The sequence below is a fragment of the Penicillium paradoxum genome (assembly GCF_028828445.1).
Source record: "Penicillium paradoxum strain IBT 22861 chromosome Unknown utg000007l_segment0_segment0, whole genome shotgun sequence".
Lineage (NCBI taxonomy): Eukaryota > Fungi > Ascomycota > Eurotiomycetes > Eurotiales > Aspergillaceae > Penicillium > Penicillium paradoxum.
In genome coordinates, this window is record NW_026643185.1 from 5,458,737 (window position 1) to 5,472,462 (window position 13,726).

At 52.2% G+C, this 13,726-nt stretch overlaps 7 protein-coding genes across 7 annotated transcripts; 3 read left to right on the top strand and 4 right to left on the bottom strand.

Annotated features, from left to right (window-relative positions):
- Positions 1-1,062: 1,062 nt before the first annotated feature.
- Positions 1,063-3,093, top strand: N7457_009515 (uncharacterized protein; the record flags this gene model as incomplete). The annotated part of the gene is made up of 5 exons (XM_057180558.1): positions 1,063-1,111; positions 1,164-1,801; positions 1,860-2,042; positions 2,095-2,616; positions 2,671-3,093. The coding sequence occupies 5 exons, from the start codon at positions 1,063-1,065 to the stop codon at positions 3,091-3,093; spliced, it is 1,815 nt and encodes a 604-aa protein (XP_057028944.1).
- A 614-nt stretch (positions 3,094-3,707) lies between these two features.
- Positions 3,708-7,711, top strand: N7457_009516 (WW domain protein; the record flags this gene model as incomplete). Its single annotated transcript, XM_057180559.1, has 4 exons — positions 3,708-4,155; positions 4,212-6,465; positions 6,515-7,121; positions 7,175-7,711. The coding sequence occupies 4 exons, from the start codon at positions 3,708-3,710 to the stop codon at positions 7,709-7,711; spliced, it is 3,846 nt and encodes a 1,281-aa protein (XP_057028945.1).
- A 351-nt stretch (positions 7,712-8,062) lies between these two features.
- On the bottom strand, positions 8,063-9,275 carry N7457_009517 (lipase family protein; the record flags this gene model as incomplete). Its single annotated transcript, XM_057180560.1, has 2 exons — positions 8,063-9,004; positions 9,060-9,275. The coding sequence occupies 2 exons, from the start codon at positions 9,273-9,275 to the stop codon at positions 8,063-8,065; spliced, it is 1,158 nt and encodes a 385-aa protein (XP_057028946.1).
- A 334-nt stretch (positions 9,276-9,609) lies between these two features.
- N7457_009518 (uncharacterized protein) lies at positions 9,610-9,949 on the bottom strand (the record flags this gene model as incomplete). The annotated part of the gene is made up of 2 exons (XM_057180561.1): positions 9,610-9,650; positions 9,706-9,949. 2 exons carry the CDS (start codon positions 9,947-9,949, stop codon positions 9,610-9,612), a joined length of 285 nt encoding a protein of 94 aa, XP_057028947.1.
- A 95-nt stretch (positions 9,950-10,044) lies between these two features.
- Positions 10,045-10,876, bottom strand: N7457_009519 (WD40 repeat domain-containing protein; the record flags this gene model as incomplete). The annotated part of the gene is made up of 2 exons (XM_057180562.1): positions 10,045-10,586; positions 10,654-10,876. The coding sequence occupies 2 exons, from the start codon at positions 10,874-10,876 to the stop codon at positions 10,045-10,047; spliced, it is 765 nt and encodes a 254-aa protein (XP_057028948.1).
- A 274-nt stretch (positions 10,877-11,150) lies between these two features.
- N7457_009520 (U2 snRNP complex subunit MSL1) lies at positions 11,151-11,834 on the top strand (the record flags this gene model as incomplete). Its single annotated transcript, XM_057180563.1, has 3 exons — positions 11,151-11,224; positions 11,285-11,501; positions 11,559-11,834. 3 exons carry the CDS (start codon positions 11,151-11,153, stop codon positions 11,832-11,834), a joined length of 567 nt encoding a protein of 188 aa, XP_057028949.1.
- A 117-nt stretch (positions 11,835-11,951) lies between these two features.
- On the bottom strand, positions 11,952-12,828 carry N7457_009521 (ATG3/ATG10 family protein; the record flags this gene model as incomplete). Its single annotated transcript, XM_057180564.1, has 4 exons — positions 11,952-12,125; positions 12,185-12,397; positions 12,456-12,557; positions 12,637-12,828. The coding sequence occupies 4 exons, from the start codon at positions 12,826-12,828 to the stop codon at positions 11,952-11,954; spliced, it is 681 nt and encodes a 226-aa protein (XP_057028950.1).
- Positions 12,829-13,726: the final 898 nt, after the last annotated feature.

The following is a 13,726-nucleotide window of genomic DNA, read 5'->3' on the forward strand; positions in this document are numbered from 1 at the left end:
GGCAGCTCCCTTCGATTTGGGCAGAAGCGTAATAATAGCAACTTGATGTCCACATGGTTGGCATCTGCATGCCATCCCGGCTTTTGGTTTTTTTTTTTTTCAGGCCTTTTGACTGGGTTTTTCCTATTTTTTTTAGGGGGGGGAGCTGGTGACTGGGGAATTCCGGCTTAGCTCTATTCTCTTCTCTTGTCTTCGGCGAACCGGGTTATATCTCGTTTTCGGACCTGTTCCAATTGCCTTATTATTTCTCTCCAGATCCCGCCACCCAAGGCTGTGTGCCCTACAACCATCTGTATGCTGCAGAGGTGCATTTTTTTTCCCATACATCTAGCCTTTCCCCACCCTATATTATCCTAATCACCTCATTCTTTCCCTTTAATTTGCCTCCCCCGCTACATTCTCTCTTTCGGTGCCTTCTCTCTTCTTTTTCTGTGTGCCCCATTAGACTATAACTATTGTTGCCACCCCCTGTTATTACACATCGTTACTGATTCCCCAGAGCAATCGGTCAGCCTTATGACCGTGACCAGTCTGGTAATGCAGAACCGACGGAGCAAAGCCTCTGGGAAACCACCACTCAGATTGCCCATTATCGCTCCCAAGGAAGATCTTTTTGCAGATGGCTTTGCCAAGTCTGAAAAGGCACTGATCGCTCCACCGCGCATCCGCCTTCCTCCGCGATCTCGGACTGGTTGCTGGTAAGTGATCGTCTCTATATTCAAATCCCGGAACACAAGCTTATTCATTGTTCCAGGACATGTCGAGTGAGTTGCCTTTGTTTGGGTCCCCCTTGATTCAATCCCAGCGAATTAATTGGTTTCTTTTTTTTTTCGTGTGGCGCAGAGTCGAAAAGGTCAGTGGACAATTGCTGCCGCCCAATGCCGTGGCTGACACACATTCTCTAGTCAAATGTGATGAAGGTCACCCACAATGTAATGTATGCATTCCTTGGCCATTTCCTCATTTCCACATCGCTCACAGCTCTCCTAGCAATGTACTCGTCTGGGCCATACTTGCGATTACCGCCCACGACTGGCGTTTCGCGATGATACCCCTCGTATCATGGGCCGAATGGCCGATGTGAAGACAAACGGCCATGTCGTTTGGGATCGTAAGCGCTTAATCGGATGTGTTTAATTTTAGTCCCCTACTAACAAGCGTAGTCACCTCGCCGGGCTCCAATGATGAGAGAACCGATTATTTTTCTCTCGGGGATTCGCTCCCGCCATTTTCTCTCCTCACCTCAGACGAGGACCGGGAAAGGAAAGCAGAGGCATTTAGTCCCGGCACGTACCATGTCGTCATGACACCCGACAGTTTCTCCTCGCTGCCAGAATATGCAGACGATGCGGCTGAGAAACCTAGATCAAACCCCATCAGCGATTGTAGGAAATCAGCGGCCCCCAGTCCTACTAGGACCGAGTGCAAGATCAAACGCGAAGACCCCAATGTAGTGATCTTGAAGACTTTCGAGGATGTTACTCGTCGCTCACCGTCCAGTGGAAAGATCTCGAGGATTTCTCCAAGTTCCGAGATCTCGGATCCATTCTGCAATCTGTCTCTGTCTCCGGGTTTCACGTCGCTCCCCTCGCCAGATGTCAAGGTTGAGGAAATCTCATTCTTGGACCCGCGCCTTGATCAGCAAAGTCAAGATTCTACTCTCTTTACTCACTTCCGTCATGTCGTATGGAGGCAATTGTTCCCTCATGACTACCGGCTGGATGATTCTTCTGGATCGGATAAGCATTTCATGACACTCAGCGCGGACTTCCTAGAGCAGGAAGCCACTCATTTCCCTGCTGTGAGTATTTCATTCTTCCAGAGGTCTCTGTCTTGTTCATGCTGACAAGGGTTTCCAGCTTTCTCACGCTATGATGGCCGTATCGGCCCTTAGTCTCTCGCACAGCGGCACAGGTCACAATGTCGATGCGCTCCAATACTACCAACAGGCTTTCCCTTCCCTCCAGGTTAGCCTGCGGAATAATGATGATCTTGTTTCCGATGGGCTGTTTCTCACTCACTTCCTCCTCCTAATTTACGAGGTAAGACTTTACCACATCTACAGCTCTGGAATTTGAAGCTGACGATCCTCAGATCGCCGCTGCGGAACCACATGGCTCAAATCTTTGGTCTCATCATATCTCTCGTCTCCTCCACATCGCCTTCCTTCGACGGGACAAATATGGCCAGGAACCCCACCCATTCATCCTCTGGTGGGTATGCCACATCGACTTGTACGCCCTGTTAAGTGGGGCAGGAACGGGAGAATTTGTACGAGCCGTCATCGAGCACCAGATGCTTCCTGGGTCCGAATGTCTTCTCTATCCTTCTGCGCCAGAGGGCTACAGTGTGATTTACTCCGATGAGCATGAAAGCTTACCGGTGATCATGCGCCTATATCACGACACATTCCGGTTAGCTGCTCAACTAGGCATCTTAGCTACTCGACTTCGCCAAGATAAACAGAATTTGCCATTCGCAGAGTTCAACCCGCGATCACGAGAAGTGACCGATCTGCGCCAGGCTCTCGGCCGATTATGGGAATCGCCTGATGTCGCCTTTTTACATCAACACCAGGATAGCCTTCCGCGACGGTCTCAGGAAATCTTGCAGCAGGTCAGTCCCCTCGGGTATGCACCCTTTCTATGTATATGAACTAATTCCTTCCAGTCGGCAACATTGTACCATGCTTGCCAACTCTTCTCCTACAGCAGCATGTGGCCCGGGCAACGTGTCGGGTCAGAGTTCTCCCCGGATACTGAAATCGACCACCACGCATCCGAAATCTTGCGCTTGGCCGAGCGTACTACAAACACTCGGCGAGCTGACCGACACTTCCTGGTATTCCCGCTATTCCTGGCGGGTGCTACGGCGTCAGCAAGCGGGCTCAAGATGATGGCAATGGAGTTGATGACGAGCATGGAAGATGAGGAAGACGGCATGGGCCGCAACACAGCGACGACTCGTGCTATTCTCCAGATCGTCTATGAGCGGCAGTTAGAGCGACTCAGGCGCGTGGGCCATACATTCGATGTGGATTGGTCGGATCTGATGACCCAGGAGGGTCTGCAGATGGTCAATTTCGGGTTTTGATTGAATTGTGAAGTTAGAGTAATTTTGGGCTTCAAGGCATTGGCGCATACTAGGGGGGCATTTGTGTATTAATTTTGGACTGCGATTTTAACGGGCATGATTGATGATGGATATGGGCTGTATGTATAGAAACGAATATCTGGGATCTTTTCTTGGAACTGCGGGCCGACCCAGAGATTAAGATGTAAATGGCAAAATGTAAACAGCGCGATCTATAAATTGGAATCTAGCCCATTGACTGTGGATATCCCTAATCCTCAGTGTCCCCAGTGGCCTCTACTTCCAGGCCCCAAGGCAGCAACTTGTGATAGTCATTCTCGTCACCTGCGGGGTCGGCGTCTCGCTCAACTTGGCGGCTACAGAAAATCCTAAAAATCTATCGTCTGATCTTCTCTTCTTTTTTGATCTTTTCATACACTCAGACTCCTAAAACGGACGTGAAGAGTTTGTGTCTATGAATAGATGAACAATATCCCCTCCCCGCACGACTTGCCCCTCGTCCGCTGAAGTCGCATCTCCGCGCGTATCTTGATTGGTACTTCGACCTGCTCTGCTGTGGCTGAAATCTGTCTTCTGCAGCTTCAATCTCAGCCTCAATTTCTGTATTCCGCGCCATGAGTGCTAGTAGCAGTCGTGCCCTCCATCCTGAGGAGCTCTTCCTCAACAACGGCCCTGGTAGGGAGTCGCCCGTCATCGGCCCTTTGCGCATCAGCAAACGGGACTCGTCATCTCCAGCGTCGGCCACAGGCTCCAGTCCCCCACCAAACGCCCCGCTGCCATACCCCGATGATCGCCAACGGCTCCAAATGCGCCCCTCGAGTTCAAACGAGCGATATCACGACAACATCAGATATGGGTCTCCGCCAGCTGGTCCTGGGTCCGGGTCCGTGAGCCCTAACGAATACCCTTCGGCGCTGCGGCCGCGGGACGGTCGTGAGCCTCGAGTCGCAACATTGGCCGAGCGGAGAGGCGCCGCTCCCAAACCGCTTCCTGAATCCCCTAGCCATGATGCGCCCGATCGCGAAGCCTTGGCTGCGAGACCCTACCCTCGTCCCCCCACTGGTTCAACTCCAGGCCCATCGGAGGCACCAGTAAACGCAACTCAATATGATTATCAGCAGCAATACTACCCCCGCCTCAACGCCAAAGTTCAATGTCTGCGGCCCGTCCCCCGTCCAGTCTACAGGCCCCACAGGGCCCGCTCAACCGCATCAGCTCGACTTCGACGACTCGCGCTCAGCGCGGGTCGCCCCCGCCACCGGAAACACCTATTGTTGGACCTGGCCAGCAGCCCGGTTCGGATATCGAGGCCCGGTATGCGGCGGCTGGTATTGCCGGGACGGGAACCCTTCAGGGTATTCAGTCGCATAATGTTGCGGCGCAGAGACGCGCGGAGCAGTACTCCGGACAGCAGCCGACTTTCCAGCAACCGGTGTCGCAGCAGCGCCCATGGACTCCGACTGAGCAGCCTGGTTCTCAGCCTCATGGTCCTCCCACGGTTTACCAGGGAGGTGAGGTTGTTGCATCGGATAATCAGCCCCCTGTGCATCCTGGTCAGTACGGCAGCCCGCCGCCTCAGATGCCAGGTCAATATAGCAGTCCCCCGCCCCAGGTTCATCCCGGGCAGTACAGCAGCCCACCACCCCAGACTCATCCTGGCCAATACAGCAGCCCACCACCCCAGACTCACCCTGGCCAATACAGCAGTCCGCCACCCCAGGTCCATCCCGGGCAGTACAGCAGCCCACCACCCCAGACTCATCCTGGCCAATACAGCAGTCCGCCACCCCAGGTCCATCCCGGGCAGTACAGCAGCCCACCACCCCAGACTCACCCTGGCCAATATAGCAGTCCTGCACCTCAAGGCCATCCAAGCCAATATAATGTATCGCCTTCTCAGTCACACCCTGCATCTCAGCTACCTCAGCAGCAAGAACAACCGGGAAGAGTTGCCCCTAATTCACTGGAACAAGACATGGACCGGATGCGTCTCAGCTCTTCTCCCCCTCCTGCCTACTCAAGTGTGTCTGGTCCATCTGCTTCAAACGGATATCCCAATGAAAAGCATACTGCCGCTGCCGCTGTTGCTACCGCTGCTGCTGCTGCTGCGGCCACAGCAGGAGCTGCAGTGCATCCAGCCCTAGTAAATCAGCCCCATCCTGCTGCAACTGCGCCTTCCCCTGCACCAACACCCTCAGTACAGGATCACCCCGCCTTTGCGAACGATTCGAGACAGCAACAGCAAACGGGACAATCCCCGCAGGCTTCTGTTGCTAATGATTTGTCTGGCTTCCACCAGCAAAGCGTCCAGGTGACTTCTCCCGGACCTTCCAGTGCAACTCCAGCATCTCCTCCGCCTCTTCCAGAAGGATGGATTGCCCATATGGACCCGAGCTCAGGCCAATACTATTATATCCATCTTCCTACGCAGTCAACTCAGTGGGAGTTCCCGAAAGGACCTACACCGCTGAACCTCAACGAGACACCCTTGTCTCCCGTAGGAAGTGTGTATAGCGCTCATCCATTAGTCTCTCCAGGTCTGTCGGCATTTGGAAAGCCTCTTGCATCCCCGGGTGTGCCTTTGACTCCTGGCTTCGAGAGCCTGCAGTCTCCTGTAGTGACTGGGTTCTCTGGGCCTCCTCCAAGTAGCGGCATGGATCTTTACAAGACCACTCCAACCAATGGCGTTTACTTTGGGCCTTATCTGCGTTACACCAACATGGATCTCGAACGTGGAATCTGGATGGGATCTATTTTGCTCGTGACAGATGCCGCACAGCCACCCACGATTCATATGCACCAGAGTGTAGATTTGTCTCCGAACCCGAGACAGTTGAAAGCAGTCAATATTGCCGCTCATCAACGCTGGACGTTCTACAAGTATGAGATTGACCTGCAGATGGACGACGCGGGCCCTGCAAAGTGGACTTACGCTATTACTTCACACCTTGGCTGCACTCGGTATGAGTTCCTCGTCGCTGGTCGACATGAGACCAACTGGCGATTCATTGCTACCTCTGGAAATGACTTCTCGCTCAACGTCAATGCTAATGACCGGGCTCGTCTGGGTGGCGTCGGTTATCTGTGGAAAGATATCATGCAGAAGCATAATGAAATCGGAGGCTTCCATGCCCAATTATGTCTAGGTGGTCAGATCTATGCGGACCGCATGTGGAAGGAGATTCCCTCTCTCAAGCAGTGGTTGACTATCAGTGGAAAGGAGGCTAGAAAGAATGCTCCTTGGACAGCGGCTAACCAGCAGGATGTTTCTTACGCATACTTCCATTACTATACCAGCCACTTTGATCAACCTCATATAAGAGAATCGTTTGCGCAGATCCCTTACGTCTGCCAAATTGATGACCATGACATGTGAGTCGCCTACAGGCCAGCCAAAGAGCCATTATTGACATATTTCCAGCTTCGATGGATTCGGCTCTTATCCTGAGCACATGCAGTTCTCAAACATGTTCAAAAACATCGGCCGCATCGGCATCGAGATGTATCTCCTCTTCCAGCATCACACAACTCTCGATATCCTCCGCAACGTCAACAATGACAAGGATCTCTTCACTATCACCGGCACAGGCTGGCACTTTGTCAAATATCTGGGCCCAGGCGTGGTCGTCGTCGGGCCCGATTGCCGCTCAGAACGAAACCCTCACCAGGTCATGGCCGGTCCCACGTACCAAGGTCTCTTCCCGAAGATCGCAATGCTACCACCCAGTGTCCAACACTGTGTCTGGATGGTCGCCGTGCCACTCATCTACCCCCGACTGGAAACAGCAGAACACATCGTCCAAACCGTCGCGACCGGAAAACGCGCCGTGACCGGTGCATACAACGTACTAGGCAAGGTAACCAGCTCCGTAGCGGGGGTAGTAGGCGCCAAAGAATTCGTAGGCTCCGGCTTCGATTCCGTAAAGCGAGCCGTAGGCAAATCCGGCCTCATGGGCGGTATCCTAAGTCCATTTGGAGAGTTCAACTCCATGGACGAGCTACGCGACCAATGGACGCACGAATCAAAGGCAAGTCACCCAACCCGCTAAACATCATCCCGCCATATTAACGCAATCCCCAGGATCTCGAACGCACATATCTCATCCGCACCCTCCAAGGCATCGCCCACCAAAAATCCATCCGCATGACCTTCCTCTCCGGGGCAGTCAACGTCTGCGGCGCCGGTCTCGTCCACGACCCTTCAAACCCCTCAGACCACAAGACAATGTACCAACTCATCTCCTCCTCCGTCGTCAACACCCCGCCGCCATCATACATCATCAAGCTCCTGCACAGCCACAGCAAACCCCTCTACGTCCCTGCCAACGGCCACAGATCCTCGGCCCAGCCCAGCGATACCAAGGAAGATATGATGGAGATCTTCCAGACGGATGTGAACGGCCAGGCGCGTGAGCATCGCAAGCTCATGGCTCGTCGGAACTACGTCGCTATTGTGGCTTATGACCCCGAGGCTATCAATCCGTCGTTTGGCCAGACCCCCGGTGGGAATAGTAAGTTGAGTCTGGCGGCGGACTTTATGGTTCAAGGGGAAAGTGCGCATGGGAGCGTAGTGAAGTTTGGACCGGTGATTGTGCCGAGTTTGGAACATGGTCGCTGATGTTGAGAAGGGCTCTTTGCTTTTTTTTCTTTTTTTTTTCTCTTTTTTTTGCACATTATCACTGATCTTCTTTGTCTTATAGTTTTGATCTTGTTTTGGCTTTTGGCGTGTTTGCATATGTAGCTATTCACATTTTGTTCTTTTTCCTCGTCTAGTATGCATCTTTTGGTGGCCAGCAAATGACACCGCTATTATATATAAGCTATGGCTTTGTTCGGATTGCAGGGTCTAGGCTCTAGTGTTTCCTAGGTGTAAATGTCTCACATAAAAAAAAAGTATATGTACAACGGGGTATCCTGAATATATAACCACCAACAATGAGAACAAATATAAATCCCAGATAGAATAAATCTATCCAGTTGGATCACCCCCAGGAACGCAAAGACCAATACGCCAGAAATAATCCCGATGAGCATAAAACAACTCCCAGAGCCGATACCTCGCCGGGATAAGCGACCAATCCCACCTCAAAGGCCTAAGCCTCTCCTCACGAGCCATCTCACAACCTGAATCCCGCCCACGTCCTAAAACAGCCTGTTCCCCTGATCCAGATTCCCCCTCAGAGCGACAATCCTCACCAGAAGCAGCCAGTCCCAGCGGAACATTCATCTCACGATACATCTCCCGCAAAAGCGGCTCACTCTCCGACCTAGCAATACACATCGGATCATAGTCTCCGGCGCATAACCGCAAATCCTCCTTCCTCGGCGGTAGCTCCGATCTCGAAATAAATATCTCCCCGCTATGCGCTCTATACCCCCATTCGCGCAGTGGGAGCAGCGGAACCGGGTCATCGACGTGAGTGACGCGACGGAAGCGTCCGCCCTCGAACGGAGGAATAGTCACATTATCGAACCCGAATTGCTGGTTGATGAATTTCGCAAACTCTTCATTCCCGACCATCGGTTCCCCGAACGTCGTCACCACCGGATCCCAGCCCTTCAGCTGCATTTCCAGTCCTGCTAGTGCGGCGACGGCGCCGCCGAGAGAGTGTCCTACGAGGGCTACTTCGTAGTCTGGATATTTGGCTCGGGCGGCGGAGACGTGCGGGAGGATTGCTTTGCGGGTGTTGCGCCATGAGTTCATGAAGCCGGCGTGGACGGTGCAGTTTTCGCATTTGGTTGTGTTGGGGTTGTAAGGGATGTAGGATTGGGGTAAGGCGGAGAGGTCGATTATTGTGTTTGTTAGGGAGTAGGTGCCGCGGAAGGCAATGAGGATCCGTTTTGGGGAGGGGGAGTGGGAGAGGGCGACGTAGCCGCATGAGTCGGAGAGGAGGATGCCGGTGTTCCAGGTCTGTTGGTTGGGGTTGGTTAGGGTTGGGTGGTTTGTGGGGTGGGAGAGTGCTTACGGTTATGAGTTCTAGATCTGGGAACTCGGTGCAGTGGCTGAGACATTGGAAGGGCTGTTGGACTCCTGTGGTGCCGACGCAGTATGAAATGTCTACGATGCGAGATAACTCCTCTAGGGAGTTGAATAGGTCGGTTGAGACATGGTTGCTATGGGCTGTTACAAGCCCTAGGAAGTAGATAGATAGTAGAAAAGGAAGGAATAAGATGTTAGTCATGATTGCGCATATTGAAGTAGGTATGACAGGAGGTGGAGGGGCATCTTTAAAAGAAGAATAAGAAAAGCGTGTGATGTGGAGATGTGACCGAAATCCGGGGTAACCTCATTATGTCATCGTGATCCTCATTGGCTGGTCCACGTAGATCATCTGGGCCAGGTACAGGGATACATCGGGGTACTACATACGGAGTACATCGTACGTAGTACGTGGAATGAGCCTTGCAATATCAACTGTCACGAGGGACTAGCATGTACGCTGTACTCAAAGTTTCTATCCAATACTATATGCACGCTGACCATGGAATAAAGCCAACACAAAAGAGTGGTCAGACTTAGGCGGACCAAATAACAACACGACCGTCGACACCGCTCGCTATAACATTGTGTTAGTATCTTGTTCGTCCAATATTTAGGTAGGGTTAACTTACTGCTGAAGGAGCTGACAGCGCCATTGGCTCCATCGTGGACCCGGATGGTGTGTACAGTGTTTTGGTGGGTTGACTTGAGCTTGGTGTCGGACTGGGTCTGGCCCTTGAGATCCATCTGCCGGAACATGTTCAGAGCAGACTCCTCACGAACGCCTCCAGCATTTCCAGCCTTTTTCTCCAAAGAGCCAGCAAGTTGCCATCCATTTTCATCGCCACGGAAGCGGAAGGGCTCACAGTCCTGCATATGGTTAGCACGGAAGTTGATAAATTACTACAGAAAAGAAACGACTCACATGTCCAGCAGCGATGATCTCAGTCTCGCCGTTCCAGATGAGACTGTTAAGCGGCAGCAGACGAGTAGAGATGTTCAACATCGCCCGCGGGGGGTTGTTCCGGGGCGCTGGGGTACACAACGGTCACACTGCTGTCGTGTCCAGTGAAGGCAAGGGCGTTTCCACTAGGGGAGAAGGCAACACCCTGAATCCAGCCAGCGGTATCATTCAGATATTCACCACAGATGGTATTGAAAGGAAGGCGCTCTCCCCACGCGCTGGGCTCTGGACGAGTGTCAATGCCCTTGATGAAGCTAGAGAAAACTCGGGCGTGGGAATCGGTTGATCCGGCTGCCAGCAGGACGGAGTTCGGGTGCCATGCCAGGGTTGTGATGGTACTGCGAATGGGCTTCTTCAAGTGCTTCGAGATCCACCAGTCGTTCTCCTCCTCGAAGTAACAGACAGCAATCACTCGAGCGCCAGAGCCAACCGCGAACTTTTGCTCCGATGGGGACCAGCGCACAAAGGTTGCGGCTCGATTGATTCGGAGAAGGACTAGAGTGGGTTTCCATCCGGTGGCGGTCTTCTCCCAAACGTAGGCATTGCGGTCTATAAGGCAAACATCTGTCAGTGCTTGTACATAGTATAGGGGGAAGAGCTTTGAGAAAAACCATACCCTGCGAGCAAGTGACAATCCGGCCGCTGTTGGGAGCAATATCAACACTAGTAACAAGCTTTTCGTGCCCCTTGAGTTCATCGCTCAGCGCGAACTTGTTGCCTGATTGTTGATATAGCTCCACATTGTTCTCCCGGGCGACAGCAAGTGTCTTCTTATCAGAGGAGAACGAGTGGTCGGCAATTGGTGCATGGAAAAGGTGGTGAACCTGAGGAGCGGCCATATTGAAAATAAAAACGACAGGAGGATCTCTCTACCGTCGTGCTTGTGTACTTGGTGTTGTAGATGCGGGACTGCGGGAGGGGGAGCTGGCCCCGGGGGGTGATGACGGCGGTGCTTAGTCAGTGAACAGGTCACATGACTCGGAGCTACTTTGATGTCGAGGTTTTGAGATCCATCGATACACCGCGCGATTGAGCTTCACTACCCCACACGCTATTTCAATTTCTCTTTCGAATCCGAAGATAATTAGCCTACCATCTCTAATTACTTGCGAAATGGCTTCAAAATCACTGCCCGCCCGTGGAGGCCCTGACAGCAAGACCGTTGCTATCGGTGCTCCTAACCAGACGTAAGCCTCCCGTCCCACGCGCAAGTAGGCTGTCGCGCATTGATGCTAACAAAAGCTCAGACTTTATTGCATGAATTTGCCCGATAAGAAGATTGCGAAAAATGACCTACGAACATCACTCTACGCCCTGTTCTCCACATACGGCACCGTCCTTGACGTTGTGGCAATGAAGACCCAGAAAATGCGAGGCCAGGCTCACATTGTGTTCAAGGATGTCCAAGCTAGCACGCAGGCACTGCGAGCTTTACAGGGATTCGAATTCTTTGGAAAACAAATGGTACATTTTCATTGCCCTTGTACTATTGCAACACGCGCTCAATCAATTACTCTCTAGAAAATCGTTTACGCCAAAGGCTCCTCACATGTCATTGCCAAACTGCGCGGCACATATGTTCCTCCAGTTGACGCAGCGGCTCCAGTTTCGACAGACCTGCAGAAGTCCATCTTCGGTGGTCCTCCCGGTGTCCTCCCCACACGACCCACAACCGATGCCAGTGGAGAGGGTCACGGTGTGAAGCGAGCACGCGAAGAAGAAAGTGATGATGAGGAAGCGCCCATGGACGAAGATAGCGATGTGCCTATGGAAGCTTCCTCGGACGAAGAAGATTAAGTCTAATACAGGGACTATTGGTGGGGACTGAGAGAGTCTTGAAGTCCTTGCTTTTGCAGTTTTTTTCTTTATTTCTCGGCATTTTCAGCATATGCACGAGCATGGGCTGGTACTGTGCTAAGCAAAAAGCTCGCGTGGGACGTGCAGGTTCACGCAATGACCTAACAGGCCGAGCCAGATGAGGAGGTATGACTCAGGAGTGACGTTCTGTGTGTCTACAACATGCGCCATAGCATCCGCGGTGTTGCACGGGTGGACGAAAAAGGCCGGGGCACCAGAGTCAGGATGGTACTACGAGAAAAACAAAAAAGACATGAGCTCTTGTCACGAGGTTCCGGGAATGCACCTACACCCATACTAATCCCACCGATTACACCCACACTCTTCAATTCTTGCCTGTACTGTTCCGGCACGACATACTGGTAGACTTCGTCTAGTCCGAGTGGGCCGTGACTGTGCCACCTCGGACTGAAGTACAAGATGGGGACCTGATATGTGGGAGACAACAAGATGTCATAGTCGATCTGTAAGCCGGGCTGGGCATGTGCGCGAACGAGAGCTTCCTGCGGTGAAGGGTCAGGACAAGTGGACACGTCTGTCGGGGCCTAGAAGTCTGCAGACCGGATCATCGTCTTCGGGTTCTTCTAGCTCCGCCAACGCTGTGGCTTCTAACGAGCTGGAGACCTCAACATATTTTGTTATTCTGATGCCAGTCCCATCTGTCTAGTTCCATCCAAACCATATTTTCGCATCAGTTTTTTTCTTTTTTTTCTTTTAAACGCCTCAAACAAGGAATAGTCACTAGAAACAAGGGAGAATAACCAAAATTAAGATTTAATGGTTCATGCATGGAAAAAAGGGATACCTTTGTGAGCAGTCGAATGGCGGGCCATCCAATATCTTGGGCCGAGTTGCATCGATCGGCAAGAGCTTGACATGCACTCTCGAACTCCGAATGCCCCAGAAAAGGAAATGCAGAGCAAGTTGCAGCCATGCAGCTGAGACCTGGGTAGATGTCAAGAGCACAGTCAGCTAACTCCCGAAAGCAGAAGCTCAGCTGTGACTGCGGTGTGGCCGGAGGGAGACCGGTTTCGCAACAGAGAGCACTTGACGATGATGTTGTCACCGTACGGAGTACACGTGTCGACTCGAAAAGAACCGGAAAATATATTGGAAATAAGAGAGAAGTATGATTGCGGTGGTCCGGATAGAGGAGAAAAAGGGCGAGAAGAAACAATGGAGTTGTCAAGAACACCTCATCCGCCAAGAGGTATCAGGTACCTGAACTCTGTACGGCGATAGCACCAGAAATGCAAGTAGTGGGTACCTCCCGGTTGCGGAGAGGCCGTATATCTCCCCGCGTAAACATGATGGTCTTCGATCTTCCTTGTTCTGCATGCAGTGATGTTTCGATGGGCGTGTCGATTTGGGTGGATCACGAACCTCCGTAGCGGCAACGCTTGCGTCTTCTTTTGTTTCTAGCGTTTAGTTGCATCTTTGTTTGATTGTACTCTCTCCACCTCTTATGTATCGTATGTTTCCCCCTGGTTTCCAGCTGCCCCCCCGCCAAACTCCTCCTTGGGTTCTTTTTCCGGTTTCTTGTTTTATTTTTTTTTTATTGGATTGCAAATTGTCTATAATCTTAATGCCGATCTAGAGGGTTGGCCGTTTTTGATCTACCCCTGGCCTAGCACCCCCGTGAACCGAGAGCTGGAACCCCCGAAATCCTGCTTTGTGAAGGCACATCCAGCTTCTAAGCTTGGATATTTACTTTGACGTAACCTCAATTCCCCCCGTCCTCCTTATTCCAGCCTCTCCAGTCCAACCAATTCCTGCATCGCACCCAATCTGAAACACGGACCCCCCTATCATCTCCGGGCTTCTGTTGGAAC